Raw genomic sequence first — 25,631 nt, forward strand, 5'->3', positions numbered from 1 at the left:
CGAAAAACCAAAAAAGTAAAAGAAATATTCAAAAGCCAAAGATGCAAGAAAAAAAAAGCCATTCATAGCATGCCAGAGATCACCAATAAAGTTATCAGATTTGTCATTAGGAAGTTTTGAGTTCCAAAGACAGTGATATAACACATTTGAAATGGTAAGAAAAAAACAAACAAACAAACAAAAACTCAACCAAAATTGTCTGTTTAGGTTGGAGAATATTCAGCTCAGTGGTAGATTCACTCCTCAGGACAGAGAACAGAAAAAAGAAAAAGATTCCTACACCTAACAGAACTGTCCTTCAAAAAGGTGGGGTTGCGGTGGGGCTGGGGGCTGGTGAGGTGGCTCAGTGGGTAGAGTACTTAACCTGAGTTCCATTCCTAGACTCCACATGCTGGGAGGAGAGAATCAACTCGTGCCAGCTATCTTCTGTCCCCACATGAGTTCTTTTGCATGAATGCACATATGCCCATGCATGAATTCATGTAGGCACACATGGACACGGCTAAATAATATTTTAAACTAAGATATTCATAGATTTTCAGTTTTATTTCGTTTTATTTTTTAGATTTATTTAACACCTGCACACCAGAAGAGGGCACTTGATCTCATTATAGATGGTTGTAAGGCACCATGTGGTTGCTGGGAATTGAACTCAGGACCAGTCCAGGACAGCCAGGGCTCTGTTACACAGAGAAACCCTGTCTCGAAAACAGAAAGAAAAGAGAAAAAAGAAAAAAAGAATGAACTCAGGACCTTTCGAAGAACAGCCAGGGCTCTTAACCACTGAGCCATTGCTCCAGCCCGCACATTAATAGATTTTTAAGAAATAATAGCTGGGCGTGGTGGCGCACACCTTTAATCCCAGCACTGGGGGCGGGGGGGGGGGGCAGAGGCAGGCGGATCGCTGTGAGTTCGAGGCCAGCCTGGTCTACAAAGTGACTCCAGGATGGCCAAGGCTACACAGAGAAACCCTGTCTCGAAAAACCCAAAATAAATAAATAAATAAATAAAAATAAAGGGCGCGTTCTGTCCTTGAAGAGTGAGACAACACTAGACAGTAATTCACAGCCATCTGAAGAGTAAGACTGGAGTCAAGGTAGTAAGTGGGTACCAGTCTACAGTGGTTTGTAACTGTAGTTTTCTTTCGTGATTTAAAATACTGATACATCTGGAAGAAATAGTCTAAAAGTTGGTGTTATTACCTTAGTGTGTGTAACTCTGCATTTTCTATGTAGCCTAAGGGCGTCATTTAAAACAACGTTAACTTGCCTTTTTTTTTTTGGACATATAGAAAGATAGAATTCTGTGGTGTTCACAACTGAAAGTGCTGAGATAGTTGTTTAAGAAGCTCAGTTATGTCTTTTGTTGAAACGTTAGAATGTTGGTTTAATCCCTGTGGCAATCAAAAAGAGTAGCCAGAGCCCTGTGATCCCAGCATGGAGTTCACAGGCCCGCTGTTCCCTGAGGGACTAAAATGCTCAGTTTCCACTGTTTGAGGCAGTCTCTCAGAGAAGTCAGAATCCTAGGTAGTTGGTTGGTTGCAGAGGCCTGGAGCAAAGCAGTTGGGGAGAGGAGAGCTGCTCCGGAGCAGGCACACAGTCTCACAAGATGATGAGTCTTGGGCCTCATGCATGTGCTCAGTACCATTGAGCTGTCTGCTAAACAGTGCTTGGGAGTATAGACAAGATGCTACGTTATTATCTCATCACCGAAGCCTGAGTGCCTGTAACTCTTCACAGTATGGAGGGCAGGTGCTCTCTCACCTGTCTGCTGTAAGCACATGGTCTTTGTGTGCTGAGCTCACTCCCATTTTAATATTTATCTGTTCTAAAACTTTACCATTTTTCCAGGCTCTTGGGATGCTCTTTTGGCATAAGCATAATATTGAAAAGTCCCTGGCTGATTTGCCCAACTTCACCCCGTTTCCAGATGAGTGGACTGTAGAAGATAAAGTCTTGTTTGAGCAAGCCTTTAGTTTTCACGGGAAAACTTTTCATAGAATCCAACAAATGGTAAGCAGGGTTCTGTTCTGTTCTGTTCTGTTCTGTTCTGTTTTTGCTTATGTCTTACAGTATATGTGAGACAGGGTTATCATCAGCTTCAAATGCCTCGTTTATGTATTTGTTTGGGAGGATTGCCTGCATGTATGTCTGCATGCCACTTGTGCTCACAGAGACCAGACCTCTGGAACAAGAATTATAGACAGTCATGAGCTGACACATGGGCACTGGATTCAAACCTAGGGAGGGCCCTTTGGAAGAGCAGCCAGTTCTTAACCACTGAGCCACTGCTCTAGCCCCAAGTATTTCCTTTTGAATAAAGTTCCCTTTAGAAAAAGCAGCTTACTAAACTGCTTTTTATTTTATTTTATTTTTTGTTTTAATATATTTTATTAATTTATTCATATTACATCTAAATTCTTATCCCATCTCTCGTATCCTCCCATTCCTCCCTCCCTCCCATTTTCCCCTTACTCCCCTCCCCTATGACTGTGACTGAGGGGGACCTCCTCCCCCTGTATATGCTCATAGGGTATCAAGTCTCTTCTTGGTATCCTAAACTGCTTCTTAAAGAACCACTTTGTGTCTCAGTGGTCACAGAGGTCCACCTGTCTCTGCCTTCCTAGTGCTGGGTTTAGAGGCATGCACCACCACACCTGGCTACGGTATATTTTTTTCTCTCTAGAAAGCTATTGATAAACTCCAGGTTAAAAGTTTACTGGTTTAATCCCAGCACTCGGGAGGCAGAGGCAGGTGGATTACTTTGGATCGAGGCCAGCCTGATCTACAAAGTGAGTCCAGGACAGCCAAGGCCTATACAGAGAAACCTTGTCTGGAAACACAAAAACAAAAACAAAAACAAAAAAAGTTTACTGGTATTTGCATTAATGTTAAATGACTTTGTAAAGACTAAACCTAGGAGCTGGCTGCTGGCTCAGTAGCTGAGCTTCCTTCACTCTGGTCATGAGAACCAAAATGCAGCTCCTAGAGCCCACATGACTAGCCAAGCATTTGTACATGCCCAGAGTTGCAGCTCCAGGAGAGTGTGTATGGTGACAGCTTTTCTTTCGGGCTAGCGGAGAAAGCAAAAGTGGCTAGGAGTGGTAGCACACACCTTTCATCCCAGTATTTGAAGGCAGAGGCAGATGGATCTCGGTGAGTTCAAGACCAGGACCACACAAACTTGAAAAACTGAAAAATTGCTTTTGTAGTTTTATCTCTTCCAGATTTTTCTTTTTTGGTGGTAGAGAAGTGCATAAAAATATTAGACATTGAAAGTATAAAATCCAATGTGAAACTCTACAGCTTTGGTTCTGAATGTCTGCTCTAAGTGCATGGAAGTTCGTTGAGTTGTATGGTCTTTGAGTCTGGTTAAAATCTGTGTGATTTGTTTGTTTGTTTTTAAGATTTAACGCTGGTCAGTGGGACATTTGTCAGCTCTGAATGTCGGGTGCTTCACTGTCTATATAATTGCCATGTGAATGTTGTTTTCGACTGTAAGGCTCTGTCACTAAAGATTTTTACTCTGCGTTTTCATAATCAAAGGTCATGATATGTGTAGAGATGTTTTGTAGTGAAGTATAGTAGCAATAATTTCTGTACATGATCAAGAGTTTATTGCAGCTTTTCTTTTCCTGTTCTCTCTTTTTAAGGGTTAGCATTAACAAACGTCAAGGCATAGCAAATCAGCAAAGATTTTAGAAGGAGGACTTAACAACAGACACAGATTTGTGATTCTTTGGATGTGACACTATTGAATGTGATTCTAAAGTCTTTTATTGAACATTGTCAAATTTGTAAGCTTCATAGGGATGGACATAATATTTATATGATGCCCTTCTTCTGTCTTACCATAGATGTGAAACCTTATATTGTCTTTGAAAATGTTAAATTGAGAACTCTGTTGACATTTTATGGATTGGCACATTGCAAGAAACATTTGATTTTCAGCACAGTGCAAAAGTTCTTTAAAACCCATACATCTTTTTTTCCTAATTCCATTTTGTTTAAAGCACATTTTAAATGTAGTTTTCTCATTTAGTAAAAGTTGTCTAATTGAAAAAATAATAATAAAGATTTATATATACAATGCTCTGCCTGCATGTACACCTGCATGCCAGAAGAGGGCATCAGATCACATTATAGATGGTTGTGAGCCACCAGGTGGTTGAACTCAGGACCTCTGGTTTTGTCTTTTGTTTTTTCCAAGACAGGGTTTCTCTGTGTGTAGCGTTGGCTGCACTGAACTCACTTTGTAGACCATGCTGGCCTTGAACTAAGATATCCTGCCCCTGCATCCCTGAATGCCAAGATTACAGGCGTGCACCATTATGCCTGGTGAGATGTGATTGGTTTTTTTTGTTGTTTTTTGTTTTTGTTTTTGTTTTTGTTTTTTTTAGTTCTGGCTTTTTTATTATGATGTTTGATAATTTTTTAAAAGAAAATGCGTTTTGTGAGATATTCCTCACGGCGAATGATCCTTATGAAGTATGTCTTCAGCACTTGACTGATAAACGCTATCTTTGTATCTACACCAACCTGATTTCTGCATTTAGCTTCCTGATAAATCCATAGCTAGTCTGGTGAAGTTCTACTACTCCTGGAAGAAAACAAGAACTAAAACCAGCGTGATGGATCGTCATGCTCGGAAACAAAAACGGGAGCGGGAAGAGAGGTGAGCATGCTCCTAGGGATGTCCTCTGACCACTTAGGTGCCTAAGAGCTGGGTGGTACAGAGAGGAAGGATACCAGAACTCACACAAAGCTTCTTCGGTTGCCAGCTCCTGAGAGGCAGTAGATATGCAAGTCCCTTCATAGACCTCTCTATGCCTTACAGTCAATGAACTTCAATATGTTCTTTTATTCCCCTTAAAGGTGACACCTTTTAATGAAAAGAGATTTTGTTGTTGTTTTATGGGTCAGAATTTATAGAATATGATAGCAAAAAAATCATCTGCCATATGCTTATGTTTAGCTTACTTTAAAAAGGAAAAAAATTAGATTTTTGTATCAGTTACTTACCTTGTTGCTGTAACAAAAATAGCTCAAGGAAGAAGAGGTCAGTCATGGTGGCAGGAGCCTGAGGCTCTCATCACATTTTCCTCATGAGGCTGAGTGCGAGGAGGCTGGGGCTGGCTTCACTTTCTGCTTGGTCTTGAGCCCATGACCACAGTCCAGGGAATGCTGTCCCTCACCCTCAGCTAACCAAAGTGTGTCTCCTGTCCAGTTGACAGTTAGTGTTGACAGCTCTCTCCTTCTTCCCTTGACTGTGTCATGTCTTGTGTGGGTGACAGAGGGTCTGTTCATCATCTCTTAGAAGGCTATTCATTTGTTGTTGCCTTTAGTTTTGATACCCCACCCCCAAACTAGAGACCCAACCTAGCTCTCTACACACTGCTAGTGCTCTGCCACTGAGCTTGCCTCCCGGCCCAGATCTATAACTCAGTAGCTTCAGTAAGGAAGGCTATGTCTTACCTCTTGCTTTCTCAGTTTACATATGGCATAGATCAGTGGAAATGATTCTGTCCTCACGCTTGGTGAAGCGTTCTGAAGGTTCTGCTTAACAGTCCTGGGCAGGTTTGTTCAGCATGAGTAGACAGACGCCTGACACTCAGAAGATAATACACAAACCTAAAGGCGTTTGTGTTAGAGTGGTAGGAATGTCTGGAGCCTTTAAAAACAGGCTGTCCAGGTTTTCTGTATTACGCTCCAAGGGCTCTCTCTGCATCTCCGGCTGTCCTGGAGCTCACTGTATAGGTCAGTAGGCCTCCAACGCAACATTCCCCACCCACCTCTGCCACTCTAGTACTGGGATTATTAAAGCCTGCTCCATTATACCAGGCTCAGTGCCTGTTTTCATTAAAGCTTTATTTCCTTTATATCTTAGGCCTAGTTTGATTATATGTTGAATTTGTTGCTGCAGGCAGATTTGCTCTGCTAAATAACAATCAAAATTGAATAAAATGGGTTGGGATTTGTTTTCCCTGACTGTGACATAGAGAGGCAGCTGACTCCTGCAGCGGCTCCTCTTTGCATTCCTGCATTGTACTGAGAACCACTGCATGTGCCCTACTCCGTGGGCCCTCACCCTGTTAGATACAGACCTACAGCAGCACACAGTCACAGTAGTAGCACCTAAGAGGTCATTTACCTTCCACACAACTTTCTGCAGGATTAATGGCCAGGACTCTGGCAAAATTTCTTTATCTCCAGAGCAGTTATTCTCAACCCTGTGGGTCATGACCCCCTTGGCAAACCTCTGTCCCCAGAAATTTACATTAGCATCCGTAACAGTAGCAAAATTATAATTATGAGGTCGCAATGAAATGATTTTTTTGTTGGGGTCACCACAACATGAGGAACCATATTAAAGGATCACAGCATCAGGAGGGTTGAGAACCATTGTGCCAAAAGAACTGCAAAGTTGGAATTTTGTATGAATTATAAAAACATTTGTTTGTCTAGCAGTCTGTAGATGTGTAGAAAAAGTTTAGAATAAATGTGTTAAGTTTTTATGTGAAATAGAATTAATGCAGAATAACCGTTCAGTCACCTCATCTTACCTTCCAGTGAGGATGAGCTGGAAGAAACAAATGGAAGTAATCCCGTTGACATCGAGATTGATCCAAATAAGGAAAGCAAAAAGGAGGTACCTTTCTTCCTAATATTCTTAGGCAGTACATGCCGTTACCAGTTCTGCCTACAGCTCCTACCGCTGTACATTCATGTACTGAGTGCTGAGTCCAAAGGTTCAGATGGAGCCTTGTCAACAGCACCAGCCCTGCTGTAGTGTTTACAGTGGTGCTGTCTGTAGTCACACGGAGAGGAGGCCTCCAGGGAAAGTCGGAGTCCCCAGGCTCCTCTTCTGTGAGAGGGAGAAGACTAATTATAAAATGTAACAATGTTACATGCTTTTTATAATAAAATAATCAATAGAGTTCAGGAAAAAGAAGGGAGATTAATATGATTTATAGCATCATCACATATAATCACTGTTACATTTTGGTAGCTTTTGAGACAATTTTCTCTAAATTCTATATGTATGTATGTGTGTGTGTATATATATATATATTGTGTGTGTATATATATACACACACACATACATAATTCAGTTTTTTATTTTTTTTTCTTTTCTTTTTTTTTTTTTCTTTTTTCTTTTTTTTTTTTTTTATAATTTATTTATTTTTATTTTATGTCCAGTGGTGTTTTGCCTGCATGAATGTCTGTGGGTGTCAGATCTTGGAGTTACAGACAGCTGTGAGGCACCATGTGGTGGCTGGGAATTGAACTCAGGACCTCTGGAAGAGCAGTCAGTGCTCTTAACCTCTGAGCCATCTCTCCAGCCCTTTTTTTTGGTTTTTCGAGACAGGGTTTCTCTGTGTAGCCTTGGCTGTCCTGGACTCACTTTGTAGACCAGGCTGGCCTCGAACTCACAGCGATCTGCCTGCCTCTGCCTCCCGAGTGCTAGGATTAAAGGCGTGCGCCACCACGCCCGGCTGACCAGAATTTTTATTTTTAAAAGTAGCAAAGTGATATCTTAATTTGTACAGGTTTGAAATTTATTTTAAATATACTTACATACAGAAGCACATATTACTTCATCATAGGGACCTTTCAGAATTGAGCTAATTGAGCTTAAGCAGCTTTCTAGCTTAAGTCTTCACTGTTGTGAACAGTACTGAAGTAATAGTCACATATCTAAGTATATATACACAATTTTTCATTAAAATCATTCCTAAAATTTGAATTATTGCCTCAAGGTGTCCCATGTGTATATTTAAGATTCTTTAGGCAGACTCACCTTTAAGTGAGGGGTGAGTCTATTAAAAGTCTTCCTTTCTGGATGCAATTCTTGTCAGCATCACAGAAAGGCCTAATAACAGGATCCTTGGAGTTAATGGAGTTACGTTGTTTGGAAAATGAAGTGTACTTGGGGTTGTGCTTTGTTTTGGTGTATTCTTTTTGCTTGTCTGGGATTTTTTTTTTTTTCTCAGACAGGATTTCTCTGTGCAGCCTTGGCTGTCCTGGCATGCGCCACCTGGTGTTTTGGTGTATTCTTATTTATTAGTTTTTTCTTTTTCTTTTTTCTTTTTTTAAAGATTTATTCATTTATTCTATATGAGTGATTTATCTGCAGAAGAGGGCATCAGATCACATTACAGATGGCTGTGAGTCACCATGTGGTTGCTGGGAATTGAACTCAGCACCTCTGGAAGAGCAGTTGGAGCTCTTAACCACTGAGCCATCTCTCTAGCCCCCTCCCAGCTCTTATTAGGTTTTTCAATAACACATTTTAGGTAAACAAGCTTGACTTTGTCTTTTTTTTTATAATTCTTATTTATGTGGTACACGTTCTGACTGAAAGAGAAAATAGGTTAAATCTTAGTTTAAGTGTAAAATGTTATCAAAGCACATATGATTCATAGGTAGTCTTTATGAAATAGTGTAATACTGCAAATATAGTTTGTTGCCTGCTAATACTTTTATCGTATTTATTACCTCAACAAGATCACCAGGAATATGTTCACTTTTATCCTTGACTGCTACCCCTGACAAAAATGCTAACTTTTTTTTTTTTTTTTTTTTTTTGAGACATGGTCTTCTGTAACCCAGGTTATAGAATCTTACTATGTGTTTGAGAATGACCTTGAACTCCTTCCTGATCCTCCTGCTTCTGTCTCCCAAATACTGAAATTACAAGTATATCACCACCATGCCCAACTTAAAATAATATGTTTAAATGATTGCCTATAAGGGGCTAGAAAGATGGCTCAGAGTTTAAGAGCAGTGGCTGTTCTTCCAAAGGTCCTGAGTTTAATTCCTAGCAATACAGGGTGGCTCACAACCATCTACAATGTGATCTGGCCTGCAGGCATAGAAGCAGACAGAACACTATAAATAATAAATAAATAAATAAATAAATCTTTAAAAAAAAAAAAGCTGATTGCCTGTAAGACATATCCGTTGTTGCCAAGCTTATACACACACACACACACACACACACACACACACACACATGCACGCACGCATGCACGCACGCACACACACGGATACATATACCTGAAGGTTTTGGTATTAGAGAAAGTACTTTTTAAAAGTAGCTCAGTGATTTGTTTAAAAAATGATAGCACAGGGGCTGGAGAGGTGGCTCAGAGGTTAAGAGCACTGGCTGCTCTTCCAGAGGTCCTGAGTTCAATTCCCAGCAACCACATGGTGGCTCACAGCCATCTATAATGTGATCTGATGCCATCTTCTAGGTGTACATCTTGCATGCAAATAGAGCACTGTATACATAATAATAAATAAATAAATCGTAAAAAAAGAAAAAGATAGCACATTTAATCCCACCATTTGGGAGGCAAAAGCAGGTGGATCTCTGTGAGTTTTAGGCCAGCCTGGTTTACAGAGCCGGTTCCAAGGCAGCCAGCCATAGCTACAGAGAACCACCACCACCACCACCCCAAAGGGGGAGGAAAAAAAGATAACATATTTGTAGAGGAAATTATATGAATCACTGCAAAAGCTAAATGTTGTCCAAGAAGAAATCATGTATGAAATGGTTTTCATATTGAAGTTTGTATTTTTTTTCTTTAATAATTTTTATTTCATGTGATTGGTGTTTTTCATGCATGTATGTCTGTGCAAGGGTGTCATCTCCTCTGGAATAGGAGTTACAGACAGTTGTGAGCTGCCACGTGGGTGCTGAGAATTGAACCTGGGTCCTCTGCAAGAACAGCCAGTGCTCTTAATTACTGAGCCATCTCTCTGGCCCCAAAGTTTGTATTTCTTGCTTTTCTTCCCCCTCCCCCCTTGTCATTGTTGTTTTTTCGAGACAGGGTTTCTCTGTGTAGCCTTGGCTGTCCTAGACTCACTCTGTAGACCAGGATGGCCTGGAACTCACAGAGATCTGCCTGCCTCTGCCTCCCGAGTGCTGGGAATAAAGGTGTGTGCTACCACGCCCAGCCCAAATTTCATACTCCTGCTCCCCTCCCTATTGTCCCCACCCCAGAGGCGATCTACTCCCTTGTCTGTGTGTCACATGGACAACTGCATGGCCACAGAGCTCATAGGAGAATGCAGGTTGCTGCTGTTCTTCCTGTGCTGCTTATCATCAAAGGCAGGAAAATAAAGAATACAGTGTTTCTGTTCAGAAGAAAGGAGCGTTCTTTGCTCAGGGCCTCTCAGTAGGTGGTGCTTAGATTAACACAGTGGTTGTTTTAGATTGTTTGGGGCCATGTTAATGACACATACTTACTATTTGATATTTTTGTTTTTAATTTCATTTACCAAATATGTATATCATGCAGGTACCCCCTACTGAGACAGTTCCTCAGGTCAAAAAAGAAAAGCACAGCACACAAGCTAAAAATAGAGCAAAAAGGAAACCTCCAAAAGGCATGTTTCTTTCTCAAGAAGATGTCGAGGCTGTGTCTGCTAATGCTACTGCTGCAACCACGGTGCTGAGACAGCTGGACATGGAGCTGGTCTCCATCAAACGACAGGTATATGCCAGCCTAGTGTGCCCAGAGTCATCTGGAATACTAGAATGTCCTTACTGTTTACCTAGGCCTTCCCAGCTTACAAAAGAAAAAAAAAAGCTCTATTCCTCTTCTTAAAATACCTGTTTATTGGCCGGGCATGGTGGTGCACGCCTTTAATCCCCGCACCACTCAGGAGGCAGAGGCAGGTGGATCACTGTGAGTTCAAGGCCAGCTTGGTCTACAAAGCGAGTCCAGGACAGCCAAGGCTAACACAGAGAAACCCTGTCTTGAAAAACCAACCAACCAAACAAGAAACAACCCAGCTTATTAATATAGGGGTGGTGAGTACACTATGACCTGTGGAGGTCGGTAGACAGCTCTGTGGGGTGGTGAGTGCACTATGACGTGTGGAGGTCGGTAGACAGCTCTGTGGGGTGGGTTTTTTGTTTCTTCCTTTTCGTGGAGTCTAGGATTGAACTCTGATTGCTAGGCTCATACAGCCTCTTTCCTGCTCCCAACAGCCTTTCATTTCTAAGGAATTGGGTAAAAGATCCTGGGTATTGCCCCTCCCCTCTGTTTTTGTTTCTTAAGACAAGGTTTCTTGGGGCTGGAGAGATGGCTCAATGGTTAGGAGCACTGCCTACTCTTTGTAAAGGACCCAGGTTCAATTCCTAGCACCTGCATGGCAGCTCACAACTGTCTGTAACTCCAAGATCTAACACCTTCACACCAACACACATAAATTATAATTAAATGAAAATATTAAAAAAAAAAAATAGACAAGGTTTCTTTGTGTAGCCCTGGCTGTGCTGGACCAAGCTGGCCTCAAACTCACAGAGATCTGCCTGCCTCTGCCTAAGTTCTGGGGATACAGGCATGTGTCACCACCACCTGGCTCAGTGTACCTTATTTTATATTACTGTGTGATAATGTTTATTTTTATGTTAATTTTATATGAGATGTGCTGGTGTTGGATAAAACTGTTACTTTTGATCTATTCTTATTGTTTCATAAATAACTTACTAACAACATATTATACTATGGTAGATATTTGGGGCCATGACTCAAACTATTACCATGAAAGTTAGGAATCTGGCGCATTATGCATGCACCTCTGTAGAGCACATCTCTTTGGATCCCTAAGAGTAGAACCAGCAGGTCATCATGCTGAGCGTTTTCCACAGTGGTCTTGTCTGTTGATATGTATTTTGGTTGTACCATACCAGCTTCTCCAACGTACAGTACACTTTGGGCTGGTGCAGCCTCCCTGGCCTCTATTCACGGTGGATCACCTCCTCCCTCCTAGTTGTGATAACAGAAATATCCCCAGGCATTGCTGAATCTTATCAGGGTGCCACAGTTGTCTCTGTTGATAATGGTTCTACATTATTGTCAACACTTGTCTTTAAACTGATTATGGCCTTTCTCCAGTGCATTGTGATGAAGTCCCTTAGGGCTTTGTTGATGTTGGTTACCCTTGGCTGTCCATTTTCTGTAGCATGTCTGCCCAGTTTTTGTCCTTGGTATTGCAAGATATTTGATCCCATTGTGAACCTCAAGATTGAGAACTGTTAAACCTGTTTCTTGTGTGGTATGGTTCAGCCCTAGCACACACCTTTAATCCAAGAGCTTTCTGTACACAGGATTTAATAAAGTTAACCCTACATCAAGAGGCAGAACAAGAAACCAGCTGACAAGGATTAAGTAGAAAAGAGGGGCTTTGAGAGAGAGTATTTAAGAAGAGTATTAAGCCTCTTGGCTTTTGGCTTTTAGCTTTTGGCATTTTCCTCCTGAGCTGTCAGCTGAGTTAGCAAACTTTTTGGGTTTTGGCTTTTTTTCCTTCATGACATGTGCTGAGTAGGAAGGTCAACTGGGTGCTTTCTCTGCCTATGAGCTGGCAAGTTTTGACCCCAGCATCTGGCTCCTAAATCTTTATTGGTAAATCAAGCAATTGGGATATTACTTTATAACAACACCCAGATTTTCTACTGGACTGTATGTGTGTGTTTTGTTTTATTTGGGGTTTTGGGCTTGTTTGTTGTTTGTTTTGTTGTTGTTGTTGTTTTGTTTTGTTTTTGGTGTGTATGTATTTATTAGTGTTCATAGCTTAGGCTGGCCTCAAACTCAATGCTCCTGTATCTACCTCTATATTTCCTTAGGGGATCTTTTTTTCCAGTTCTAAATTGTTTTCTATCCATCTCATAGATGATTTACTCCTCATGTTCCCCTGCTCCCTTAACAGTACTTTTCTGGAATTAATTAAAGTAGTACAGAGCCTCAGTCTTTCCTCTCACGTTGGTAGGGTTGTGATTTTTGTTGTTTTCTTTTTCAGGACAGGGTTTCTCTGTGTAGACTTGGCTGTCCTGGGCTCTCTTTGTAGATCAGACTGGCCTCGAACTCACAGCGATCTGCCTGCTTCTGCCTCCCTGGTGCTAGGATGGTTGGTTTTCAGTGCCGGTAAGAACCTTCCAGGGACTGGAGAGATGGCTCAGCAATTAAAAGTAGTCTTTTTTTTTGCAGAGGACCTGAATTTGATTCCTAATACCCATATGGTAGCTAACAACCACCTGTAAGTCCAGTTCCTGGGAGTCTCGACATACACAGGCACCCGGCATTCATGTGGTACACAGACATACATGCAGGCAAAACGCCTACACACATAAAATCTGTTTAGAAGACCCTTTCCCAGGTGATGAGTCTGTGTTAAATGTCATCTTAGCATCCTTGTTTCAGCCTTTGTGTTTTGATCGTCAGTCTACTTAGAAGTGTTCTTCTGGGTGTGGTGTTACATGCAGATGTTTGAGCATGGGCATCTATTTCACCAACTACTTTTCACTGAATAGGCTGTTGTTTGTTCCCTGCAGTGCATTGAGACTTCTGTTTAAAAAGGCACAGGTCTGATTTTGTGTCCTCTGTTCTGTTGTCTATCCTTCACCGATGCACAGTGCTCTGATGCCGTGTGCTTTACACACTGTGTGTGTAGCAGTGAGGCTTCCTAGGTCTCATTATCCTTGGCCCTTTGTATTTACTTAAGAATTTGTACCACTTTCTCAGTTTCCAGAAAAAAAAAATTCTGGAATTTGAGATTTTGTTATAGCTATCAAATTAACATCTTTTTTGTTTGGTGATTTTTTTGTTTTGTTTTGGTTTTTTGGTTTTTTTTTAGACAGTTTCTCTGTGTTCCTGTGTGTCCTGGAACTCAATCTGTAGACCAGTCTGGCCTCAAATTCAGAGATCAGCTTGCATGTGCCACCCACCGACTTTGAAATTACTCTTTCCTGGGTTTTCTGATGAGGGAAGCTAGTGTGCCCCACACCTATGCAGAGCATTCGTTATTTGTCTTGTGTTACTTTTGATGTGCAAGGCTTATACATCCATCATTAGGATTATTCTAGGATGTCTGGTACATTTTGGGGTGCTCTTATAACAGAGGGGTTTTTTTGGTCAGGGCATAAGTCAGAGGTGACAGTTGTACCTGAGACCTCATACACACCACCAGTCATATATCCAGTTAATGGATATTATTTTTTGAATCTAGAACGGGCCTTTCCTTAAGTGTTCCTCTCCCTCTTCCCCTCTCTTCCTCTCTCCCCTTCTTCTACTTCTTGATTAGTTAGGACTAAGTGATGGGAAAACAGCTGTCAAAGATGGTCAGACCTTCCAGTAGTCTCCTAAAGGGTGGATCCATGGCTCTGCCTTTACTTCGGTTCAAGGAGGCAGCACAGGGGTGGGCAGGCAAGCATCCTCCCAGAGGCAGAGAACAGCGCCATAGCCTGCTGCCAGCACAGCTCTGCGCTGACCTTAGGGAAATCACTTAATCGTCCCATGGACCTCTTTCAAATGAGGAAGCTAATCCTTGCGGTCTGCTCCTTGCAGATCTGAGGGTGGCTGTGCCAGGGCATTGTCGGTGCTGCTTGTGGACAGCTCTGTGAGTGAGGACGCAGTGCTGAGGGAAGAAGAGGCTCCTCTGCTCCTATTGTGGACAAAACAAACAGTTTGGTTTTCTGAGGCAGGGTCAAGGGCAGGAGTGTTTTAATTTGAAGTAATTACTCAGGTTGGCAATTTTGAAGAGAAAGGGCTTAGAGCCTAACATGGTAGTGAGGAGACAGCTAGCCAGAGGGATGGTAACTTTGGGAACCCTAAGTTTGCTGGTATATATCAAGGAAACACTCACCTCAAATTAACAAAAAGCATGATTAACCAGTTGAAGAAATCCCACTGTCTGTCAGTAGCTGCTGCTATAAGTGCTGTTCAGGGACTCTCAGGGTCCAGTGTGTTTGGTCTCTCTACTCGGAGGGTCTCAGCTTTTTGTTGTTGCCTCCTGTTGAAAGCTGCAGAAGCCATTTTGTAATCTTCAAAGCTATATTCAGGGCTGTAAGAAAAGATAGGTGCAGAGCCACCTGCCTGTCCCTGTGAGCAGGAAAACAAAGGCCTTCCACCTGAAGCCCCTGTGCTCACTGGCCCCCTCTGGCTTTCAGCTCTGAAGACAGTGAGGGCTGGGGTGGAAGTGTCCTCTTCCTCAGTGTATTAGCTTACGGCAGGAGTCTTCTCTGAGTGCAAAATAATAAGTGTTCTCAAAGGAGAGAGGAGTCCCTGTGAACAAGATGAAATAAAGAACTAATGGTACCTCGACCTGGAACGTCCAAGGAGGGCACTAGGCCAGACACATGGGTACTGTTGCTTGATTTTCTTTAAATGCCACACAAAGCCATATCCTAATTCTTACTCAATTTCCTTTCCAATTGACGAAATGTTGACCACTAATCTGTTTATTCTGATTCTAAATCTAGAACTCCACCTCTTCACCCATCTCTGCTGTGTCTTCTGAAGACTTTCTATCCCAGCCTGGCCTCCAACTCTAACCCTTAGTCCCAAACTTGTGAGTCTGAGACAGGACCAGCCTAGGCTACATTGTGAGAACTTATCTCAAAAACAAAAACAAAACCCACCACCCGTAAAGCACTTGACAAATTGGAAGTGTGAAAGATTATGTAGGAGCCAGAAGTTGTCACCTACGCCTTTACTCTCAGCGTTCTGGAGGCCCCTCGCCTACACAGCAACTTCTAGGCCTGCCAAGACTGCATAATGAGACCCTGTTTTGAGAAAACAAATAGACGGGGAGGAGGGGAGACTGTTGAAGACGCTGGATTGGGGGGCTGGGGGTGAGCTAGAGAGATGCCTCAGAGGTTAAGACCACTGACTGCTCTTCTAAAAGTCCTGAGTTCAATTCCAAGCAACCACATGGTGGCTCACAGCCATCTACAATGAGATCTGGTGCCCTTTTCTGGTATGCAGGTGTTACATGCAGGCAGAACACTATATATGTAATAATAAATAAATAAATCTTTAAAAAAAAAAAGCTAGATAGGGGCTATCGGACTGCTCAGGTGAAGGTTGACTGTGTGAAGTCTCCTAGCACCCACGTGACAGGATAGCGCACTGCACAGAGCTGCCTGTTGGCCTCACATGCATACATGCTCTCATGCATCACACTCATAGCAGAGTGGTTTTTGAAAGAGAGAAAGAAAGGAACTGGACAGAAAGCAGAGCCTGACGACACAGGCCTATAGTCACCGCTGTTGAGGAGGCTGAGACTAGGCAAGTGTAGGCTGTACTGCATGGTCCAAGTTAGCCCAGGTGACTCAGTAAGACACTTGCCCTTCACTATGCATTAGTGCTGGAGTAGGCTCTGGGGTTTGCTGTCCAGTACAAGGAAAGAGAGAGGGGTAACTATGGTGTGCTTTGCCTTGCCTTGCCTACTCTAAAGTCTAGCTTTTAGTGTTCCTTTGCTAGTGAGATTTCTTCTTAGCCAGGCAATGGTGGTGCACACCTTCCATCCCAGCACTTGAGAGGTAGAGGCAGGTGGGTCTACAGAGCACGTTCCAGGACAGCTACGGCTACATAAAATATGTTTGGAAAAACAAAACACCCCCCCCCCCCCCGCTTTAGGGAATATCTGCCGCTCCTGAGTATCTCTGGTGTTTTCCTTATCACAGTCCACCCATTCTTTCCTTCCTTGCCTTTCATACTGCTGTGGTTTTTCAAAAACAGAAACGTGTTTGAAAATGCCCTTTTCTTTGGGTTCTACGACAAGGGCATACCTGTTGTCTGTTTTACTTGGGTATCCATGGAGAAAATTGAAATAATGTGGCTTAATTCCTGTCACTGTTTCTCATGATTGGACGTGAATAGAAAAGCCAGATGTGCTGAGTCAAGCAAAATATAGGAAAAGCTGATTCATGAGAAGACAGAAATGTCACACTTGGTTGGGGTTAGGCTTGGAGGAATTTTGTTGTCATAGTGCCATTTCCCCATCAAAGATGTCTTTTCTAAGCCAGGTGCTGTGCCACACGCCTGTAATCCTAGCACATGGGGAGGCAGAGGCAGGCGGGTCTCGTGAGTTTGAGGACAGCCAGGACTACACACAGAAGCTCTATTTCAAAAAAACAAAAACAAAAATGTTAAAAAGATGTCTTTCCTGGTTCTCTTTTTATTTTTAAAACAAAGCCTTTTTTCCTCTTAGATTCAGAACATTAAGCAGACGAACAGTGCTCTTAAGGAGAAGCTTGACGGTGGGATAGAGCCTTACCGACTGCCGGAGGTAGGGGGCACTCACCCCAGAGTTGGGGGTGGGATAGAGCCTTACCGACTGCCGGAGGTAGGGGGCGCTCACCCCAGAGTTGGGGGTGGGATAGAGCCTTACCAACTGCTGGAGGTAGGGGGCGCTCACCCCAGAGTTGGGGTGGCTTTATGTGCTTGAATTTTTTTTTTTTTTGGTGTTTCAAGACAGGGTTTCTCTGTGTAGCCTTGGCCATCTTGGACTCACTTTGTAGACCAGGCTGGCCTCGAACTCACAGCGATCCGCCTGCCTGCCTCCGTGCTTGAAATTTTGATATCTGTGGAGTACATATCTTCAATACGTCTTGTTTTGGAACGATATAGACTTAATTTTAGGAACCTAGTTTATTTCAAAATCCTGACACAAAGAAAGTTCGTTAAGCTGCCGTAAGAAGCATGTAATAAGTTAACAATCCATTTGGATATCTTAGGTTATTCAGAAATGCAACGCACGCTGGACTACGGAAGAGCAGCTTCTCGCCGTACAAGGTATGAGGGAGCTCTCCTCAGCACTTGGGAACTGTGGTAGATGTAAGGGGAATGCCGTGCTCCACTCTGCTGTCATTTCGCTCTGAGGATTGAAGAGACTATACCACTGTGAAACCCCTTCAGTCCATGTTTTTAGTTTCTAAGACAGTCTGGCCTTTTGCTTAGTCTGGCCTTGAACTCAAAAATCCTTCTGCCTGAAATTCCCAAGGGCTAGGATTGTAGACCTCTGTAGCCCTTTCCTGTCCTCTTCCCCCACACTCCCTGACAGGGTTTCTCTGTGTAGCCCTGGCTATCCTGAACTCACTTTGTAGACCAGGCTGGCCTGGAACTCACAGAGATCCGCTTGGCACCCCCTCCCTGAGTGCTGGGATTAAAGGTGTGCACCACCATGCCTGGCTGCCTTTCCCATTTTATTAATTATCATGAAAGCCATAGTTGTCTAAGGGTGTGAGTGTATTTTACAATTGCTTATTGCACTGTGAATGGATGAGTACAAATCTCAAAAGACAAAGTGAACACTAACAGCTTAAGACAGGAAATGTTCCTCAGACTAAGGATTCTGAAAAAGCAAAGCCGAAAGTCCCAGTAGAATGTCCACAGGCACTTGACAGGAACCTCAGCAACTTGTACGAAGGTCTACAAAGTGAGTCCAAGACAGCCAAGGCTACACAGAGAAACCCTGTCTCGAAAAAAAACAAAAACAAAAACCCCAAAAGACATTCTCTAAGAAAGGTTTCTAGCAGATAGGACTTTACTAAACTTCTCTGCCACTGTCTGTAAGATGCCTGTAAAGGTGACTGTCATGTATCCCATGGCTGTTGCATGCTGAGGTCATGTCTGTGGCCACAGCCTCTGTGGTGTTTCCTTAGGATAGTGGGGTCAGCACCAGCTGTGCTCTTGTTGTTTGGTTCTGCTCTTGGTTCTCGCTTTGGTGGGTTCCAGGGATTGAACTCAGGTCATCAGCAAGTGCTTTACCCACTCAGCCACCTCCCCAACCTGAATTGTACTTTTTAAACATGGTAAGAGCACTTGCTGCTCTTCCAGAGGACCCAGAATTAATCCCAGGAGCCACACGTAACTCCAGTTCCAGGAGATTTGACTCTTTATTCTGCATAGACAGCATATAAGAAAAACTCCCACATATGTAAAATAAAAATATGAATATATATATATATATATATATATATATATATATATTAAGTTTTTAAAATGTTTTTCTCTTATACTAATTTTTAAAAAAAATATTATCTTCTGTCCTTAGCCATCAGGAAATATGGGCGAGACTTTCAGGCAATCTCAGATGTGATCGGGAACAAGTCAGTTGTGCAGGTGAAAAACTTTTTTGTAAATTATCGGCGCCGTTTCAACATAGATGAAGTTTTACAAGAATGGGAAGCAGAACATGGTAAAGATGAGACCAATGGGCCCAGTACCCAGAAACCCGTCAAGTCCCCTGAAAGCTCCATCAAGATCCCTGAGGAAGAAGATGAGGTAAATTTGGAAGGGGCAGTCTTCCCTGCAGGCCGTGCTCGGGGCTCTGCAGCTGCTGAAATACCTTACAGTTCTCACCACTCAGTGCCATTCACCTGTAAGCACAGCAGTGTGTGTTGCCTCTGGTGACGTCACTGTGGGCCTACGGACAGCATAACTCCCCCTGGCTTTCTTCTGCACTTGTAGTAACAACCATCAGGAGCTGCTAAGGAGTGTCCAACCCAGGCAGGTCTCGATGTTAGGACCTTCTGGGTGAGTCTGCATGCGTTTAGGAGCTCCTTAGGGATGTCCAGCAGCCGCCTTCTAGCTTTTGATGCTGTCCAGGCATGGCTAGCTTAAGCTGGTAAAGATGGTTCTAGGTCCTGTGGCTGCTGGGACTTCTGGCATTGGAGATGGTGATACTTGTTTCATCAGTGCTGTCAGGAAGGAAGCTGGCTCACCCTAGAGACACATCTGTCCCCTTCCATTTGCTGTGTTAGGCTCGCTTACCTGTTGCTTCTCCCCTCCGCAGGGAGGGACACTGCTCTGGGTACATTCTGCCCTCTGCTACAGAAGTGGCACACGAGGCTAAGGCTGGGCAGTCATTACAAGTCTGGGTTTGTCCACTGGTCTGATAACTTAAGGATTGAGTTACCTTTCTGAAATTCACTTTCTCTGTCTTTCTTAAACTACTTGGGTGATTTGGAGTTGATTGGTTGTGTTGTTTGCTTCACCTTTGCTTTGGGCTCTGGCCTGGGGGAAAGTGAGATCACTTCTTTGCAGGGCCCTGAGCTGCTTCCCTGTGTAAGGAAAGGATTGCAGCATAGCAACTCTGAGAGTTAGATTCTTGAGGACTTTCCACAAGAAGGTCTGTATGGTGGTGTGTACAAAACCCTCACATCACCAGGACCAGCAGCACTCTCAAGCTGTTGTGGTGCAGGACCAGTCTGCAGCCCTGGGATGTGTAACAGCTACACAAAACGAGTGTATGTTTACCCTTAGCAGTGAGTGTTGATTGTTCCGTTAGAAACACATGAACTTTGAACAGTTAGAGGCAAGGAGAAGAGGACTTAGAATTTGCAAGAATAAAAGCTTTCTCTCATCCTTCACACTGCTCCCAAGGCTCTTGGAAACAAGATCAGTAGGACTGTGGCTTGACAGACAGAGCACATTGTTGATAGAGGCAGCATGAGAAATCTGAGGGCCATGCTGGACAGACCAGCTCCTTTCAGGTAGTTTTACTTCGCCCTCCTCACCCTGGTTCAATCCTGCCTGACTGAACTTCACTGGTGCTGCTGACTTTTCTTTGTTATTCATCCTGGAGGCCTTTCTCTTTATGCTTCAGTCTTGTGCCTGCTGCCTTTCGGTGCCCCCCAGTGACATGTTAGTGTCTTTGCACTGTTGGACCTTCCCTGTGTTTGTTTACTCAATTTCTCTTTAAAAATAAAACAGGACAAAACAGAGGGTGTTACATACATGTCCTTTTCAGTCTTTGGACCATTTCAACTCTATCTCTTCTTCCCACTGCACTCTCCTTCCACCTGTAGGCTTTGGGACTCAAACTCAGGTCGTCAGAGCTGGTGGCATGACTCCATTACCCCCTGAGCTCTCTTGCCAACCTCCCTTCTATGCTTGTCACATCAGCAGCCTTCTCTGGCAGCCCTGGTATTTCTGCTCCGAGGTTAGTTTGCTGAAGGAAATTGGTTTGTGATGCTTTCTGTTCACCAAAAGCCGGACTTGCTGCTAGAATGCTGGTCAGTTGTCTGGCCAGTGCTCAGGATGCAGCGGCTTGCTGACTTCACCAGCTTGCTTGTCCTGCATCTAGCAGCTCGGCATGTCTTCCTCACACAGCATTTTCACACTTCCTACTAAAACAAAGGCTTGTCAGTTTTGTTTTGTTTTTCCCTGGAGCTGAGGACAGAACCCAGGGCCTTGCACTTATTCTCAAGTACTCTACCACTGAGCTAAAGCCCGAATCCTGACTAGTCAGTTGTTGGTTTTTTGTTTTGTTTTGTTTTTTAAGATTTATTTATTTATCAGATACACAGTGTTTTGCCTGCATGTACACCAGATCTCATCATAGATGGTTGTGAGCCACCATGTGGTTGCTGGGAATTGAACTCGGGACCTTTGGAAGAGCAAGCAGTGCTCTTAACCTCTGAGCCATCATTCCAGCCCCGACTTATACGTTTTAAAGAAGGGAGAGCAGCCCAAGAGGTGTGAGATCTACTACAGAGGGTGATGGATCAGCCGGTTAGAGAGATTTCCACCTGAGATCAGAATGATGAGGGATTACCAGAGAGGAAGGCCTGTGTAGTTAGCAGGTCTTTACAGTGCCAGTTCACCTACCTGAGGGAACCACCCTCAGTAGTAAGACACTATGTCTCTTGGATAGTTAGTTTTGAAGAGCAAAAGAGGCAAGTGGACAATTGCTTTCGCCCTTTAAGGAAGATTATCACATCCTCCAGGGTCCCAGCAGGAGCCACTGGCTGTTTGTTAGGAAGCTCCGGTCACAGCCAGTGCATTTAGTTACTACTACAGGCATATCTGAGCAGCCCTGCTTTCCAGGTACTGTGATGACATGCCCCTGAGCTATTTTATGTGACTTTGGGGAGAAAGCATCATTCTTACACCTTCAGCAAATAGTGAAGCCAAAGCTTGGAAAGAAAAAAAAAAAAACTGGTCCGTGATGAGTCAGCACTTCCTGCGTTGGGAACAGGAGTGCTTGTCCTGCGGTATTTGTGGTGTAGGCTTGGTGAGTGCGTGCCTGCTCCCCACCTGGGAGCACACTGGAGCCAGTGCGAGCTGCTTGCTGCTCTCACTCCTTTCCTCCTTTTGTTCCCTCATTCAGGCTGCTTCTGTCCTCGACGTAAGATACGCATCTGCCTCATGAAAACTGCTGGTAGCTTTGAACACTTGGTATGGACGACGTGTCACCCAGATATCAGGTATTACAAGACATCACCTAGCCATCTGCATCACATCTCTGTGGACAAGCAGCTATTACCAAAAAAGGCATACACTTCCGGTCCTGTGCTACATCTGCCTTAATTCTTTGCTCGTTCCTCCATGTTGGCACGACTCCCAGAGAGCTCCGTTGCATCTCATTCTGCCTGAGGGCTGGGGGACCCACAGTCTGCACGCCTCCGTGGAGCCTGGGACCTACCTTCCAGTTGGCGCCCCTGAGCCCCAACAATGGCAGCTCTCCCAGTCAACAGCTTCAGAACAGGTAGTCTTGAAAGGCCCGGCTCTGTTCCCGCATGGCCTGCCGTTTCCCCTTTGTGCATAGTGTAATTCTCAGAAGGCCCCGTAGGCCTTGTAAAAAACGTCTCCCCTTCTTTTCTGGGGCAGCCACCTAAGCAACACCGTGCTTCTTTGGAAATCACAGTCCCTTGGCAGACGACACCATAACCTTCATCATGCCATGCTTCCTGACACAGCTCCTGTAGGTCAGCTGGCTCCTCCCCCCTTTCTCCTGCCCCTAACTCTTTCCCTTTTCTCTCCTTCCAAGTCATAAATGCTCATTTGCAGCAACTGTCCTTAGACATTGTAGCTTAATGGGAACGTGGACCTCAGTGCTTTTTGCCTTCAACCTTCAGCATTGTAATCCCAGGATGTGGGTGCACCCCATCTCTTCCTGATTCCCCAACTACCACTATCATCACCCAACTCTGAGAGATTTGGTTCATATCACTGTACCTGGTGCTTGTATATTTGGAATTGGTGCCTTCTCCTTCTGGCAACCATGTTATCGATCCCTTTTCTGTTCCAGTGTCTTATTTAAAGTTTATTGCTTGCCAAAGATGACATCACTGAGGTGTGGCAGATGGGGAGAGCGCCTGCGGATTTGACAAGTGCAGAGACTGTAAATGTCAGGTCAGCTCGCAAAGGGTAGTAGGGAAGCTGGGCATGGTTGTCTGGATGCTGCGTGCCATTAGCCCTCATCCTCTGGGTGTGCCTGGCCACTGTACATCACTCCGTGTGAGTTTTCGTGTCATTTGTGTACTGGTGTGACCACACAAACACCATCCCCTGTCTTTTAGACAGCAAATAGGACAGAAGAGTGATAGATGTGTTGCTTAGTGAGATGAAGGGGAAAAGAAAAAATCTACAGCGTGGTATGTAATGCCGTCTGCTTGGACTGGGAACAAGCAAAGATTTCTAATAAATGTTTTGAGACTTGCAGAATCACTTTTGCTCTCTTACCAGACTGTGGGCCTGAAGGGCCTTGAGCAGATGGTCAGACTGCGTTCTAGCATCCATGGCCAGTTAAGACTGCACTAACCATGTGGAAATATCTTTTGTTGTTTGCAGCATTTGGATATTTTTTTCTGCTTTCAATACCAAAAAAGAAAAGGAAAAAAATAGATGCTTTAAGGTATGAACGGAGTTCTTAAGAATTTAAAATATGCAATTAAAATTCGATGTTTTGACTCCTAAGCACCTTCCCCCTTCCCCTTCTTAAAGTTAGCTGATTTTCTCTTTAGAAAGAGGTTCAGCTATAGAAAACTAGATTGGGGGTGGGGTGTACATTGTTTTTGAGACGTCTGGAGAAAAGTCATTCCAAAGGCGAGTACAAAGGAACTTTCTTCATCCTGTCCCGTATTAGGTGCCCACTGATTACGAAGAGCTGTGGAGTAGTGTCAGGGCACAGTCCACAGTCCCTACCCAGGGACAGGCCAGAGCAACACTAGTAACGAGCCAGCTGTTGTGTGTGTTTTTATCATGAACCTGCTGCGTAGCTGAAAAGGGAAGGAAACATGAGATGGGGTCAGCCTGTGCTTTGCGTATGACTCATGGGGACACTAAGGCATGTGATAAGGCCCTGCTCACCTAGCTTTCTGCATGTCCTCCCTCCAGTGAGCAGAGACAGTGTGGGTGCAATGGCTTTCTCATTCTGCCAGTGGCTTTATGTCTGTGTTTGTGCCCAGGCTCCTTTCTATAGGATTTGTTCCCTCTCCACAGTGGTTAGAGTTACTGATCATCTTGGAAGGTGTGGCAAACAGAGTGGCTATGCCAGGCACCAGGCTCATTCTGTTCTGTCCCTTCCTGGTTCCAAGCCCTGAGTGGCCTCCAGGCATGAAAAGTCAGGTGTTGGTATGATTGTGACCAGAGTAGCTGGTTTTGCCTTTTTCTCCAAGGGAAAGAGGCATGCCATTTTCACTGGACAAAGGGGGAAAGTGGTCTTTTCCTGGCTGCTGTGGAATAGTCTTCATGACACAGTCTGCAGTGATGTAAATCCAAGAACTCACTTAGCTTTCAAAGCTGAGAGCTCTGGTCTTGAGCTGTGACTGTTCAACATGTCAAAAATGAGGTGCACCAGCAGGTTAGTTTTGGGACATGATGCCTGCTTCTGATGGAATGTCACTTAAGCTTTGCGTTCTTAAAAATTATCAATGTGAATGTCATAATTATATATTTTTGTGGGAAAATCTTCTAAATATAAGTTATTGTGCAAAATATAGTATCATGGTCACAAATAATAGTCTAACTTTTAGTTTAGAGATCCCTAAAGATATAAACTGTATTGCGTATGCATTAAAAGTTCGTTTTATTTAATTTTATGTAAACATGTAAAGTGTTTAGGTAATTCTTTTCCCTTTCCACTTAAACACCCTGTTACTTGAATATTGTGTTGACTGGTCAGCAGCAGTGATCAAATCTGTAATATAGCTCTTTAACCGGGGTCCCCATGCCTCCGTTGTGCTGATCAGCTTAGTGTCACAGTCAGGTGCAGTGTCAGCAGGAGCAGAAGTCCGTGTAGCACGCTGCTGCCCCTTTAGATGTTTGTCAAGACAGCTCCCTAAAGATGGTTTCTGATTGTTTTTGTAAGACCCACCCGATGATGGTCACAGACCTTAATCAAAAAACAAAAGGCGAAAAGGCTGACTGTGGTGGACTAAGTAAGCAGTTGTTCTCCGTCTATATAGTTTCCTCAGTACTACACGCCACTCTAAGTGAGTTCATTGTCACTTTAAATTTCAACTATACCCTGCTTTTATCTTTCTAAATATCAGATGTACTATTGGTATAATTGCACACCAAAAATAAGCCAAACAGTGCATTACACTAACTGGATCCCTGCTTTCATGTAAGCATAGGAAAGACAGAACAGAGCTGTCTTCCTCTCGTGTCTGTCCTGTTTGTACACCTAGTGACCCAGGATTCAAGTTTTTAGTATCAAGTAAAAGTTGCCTCAGATTGACTAAAGGCAGTTAGGTCATCTGAGCCTAGTGACGTGTGCAGTGCTCTCCCGCCACTCCCTGGGTCTGCGCAGCTTCTCCTCACTGTGGTAAAGCACAATTGCAGGAACGTTACAATTCAGAAGGAAGGTCGGTAGAGTCTATGCATGTTGTAAGATAATGAGTGTTTACAGTCACCTTCTCTAAAACAAAAATTTATACTGGAGTGGATAGCATTCCATTATGTAGACTTAAAACTTTCCTAAGTGCTTTTCAGATTGCTTAAATTTTTTTCAAGATTTTAAAAGATGTTTAAGGTTAAGTTTGCAAATATAACAGAAATGCTGTATATCTTTTGAAATGATGAAATCCATGTTGAAGTTTTAAAGAAA

At 43.5% G+C, this 25,631-nt stretch overlaps 1 protein-coding gene across 1 annotated transcript in view; it reads left to right on the forward strand.

Annotated features, from left to right (window-relative positions):
* Rcor1 (REST corepressor 1) overlaps positions 1 to 23,932 on the forward strand; it is an 83,896-nt gene extending 59,964 nt beyond the window's left edge. The window contains exons 5-12 of the mRNA XM_051151603.1: positions 1,851 to 2,012; positions 4,556 to 4,674; positions 6,570 to 6,648; positions 10,307 to 10,501; positions 17,004 to 17,081; positions 17,530 to 17,587; positions 18,849 to 19,078; positions 21,909 to 23,932. Coding sequence (XP_051007560.1) covers positions 1,851 to 2,012; positions 4,556 to 4,674; positions 6,570 to 6,648; positions 10,307 to 10,501; positions 17,004 to 17,081; positions 17,530 to 17,587; positions 18,849 to 19,078; positions 21,909 to 21,950 — 963 coding nt within the window. The 3' untranslated portion in view covers positions 21,951 to 23,932. The remainder of the gene's footprint in view (positions 1 to 1,850; positions 2,013 to 4,555; positions 4,675 to 6,569; positions 6,649 to 10,306; positions 10,502 to 17,003; positions 17,082 to 17,529; positions 17,588 to 18,848; positions 19,079 to 21,908) is intronic.
* Positions 23,933 to 25,631: the final 1,699 nt, after the last annotated feature.

The sequence above is a fragment of the Acomys russatus genome, chromosome 1 (assembly GCF_903995435.1).
Source record: "Acomys russatus chromosome 1, mAcoRus1.1, whole genome shotgun sequence".
NCBI lineage: Eukaryota > Metazoa > Chordata > Mammalia > Rodentia > Muridae > Acomys > Acomys russatus.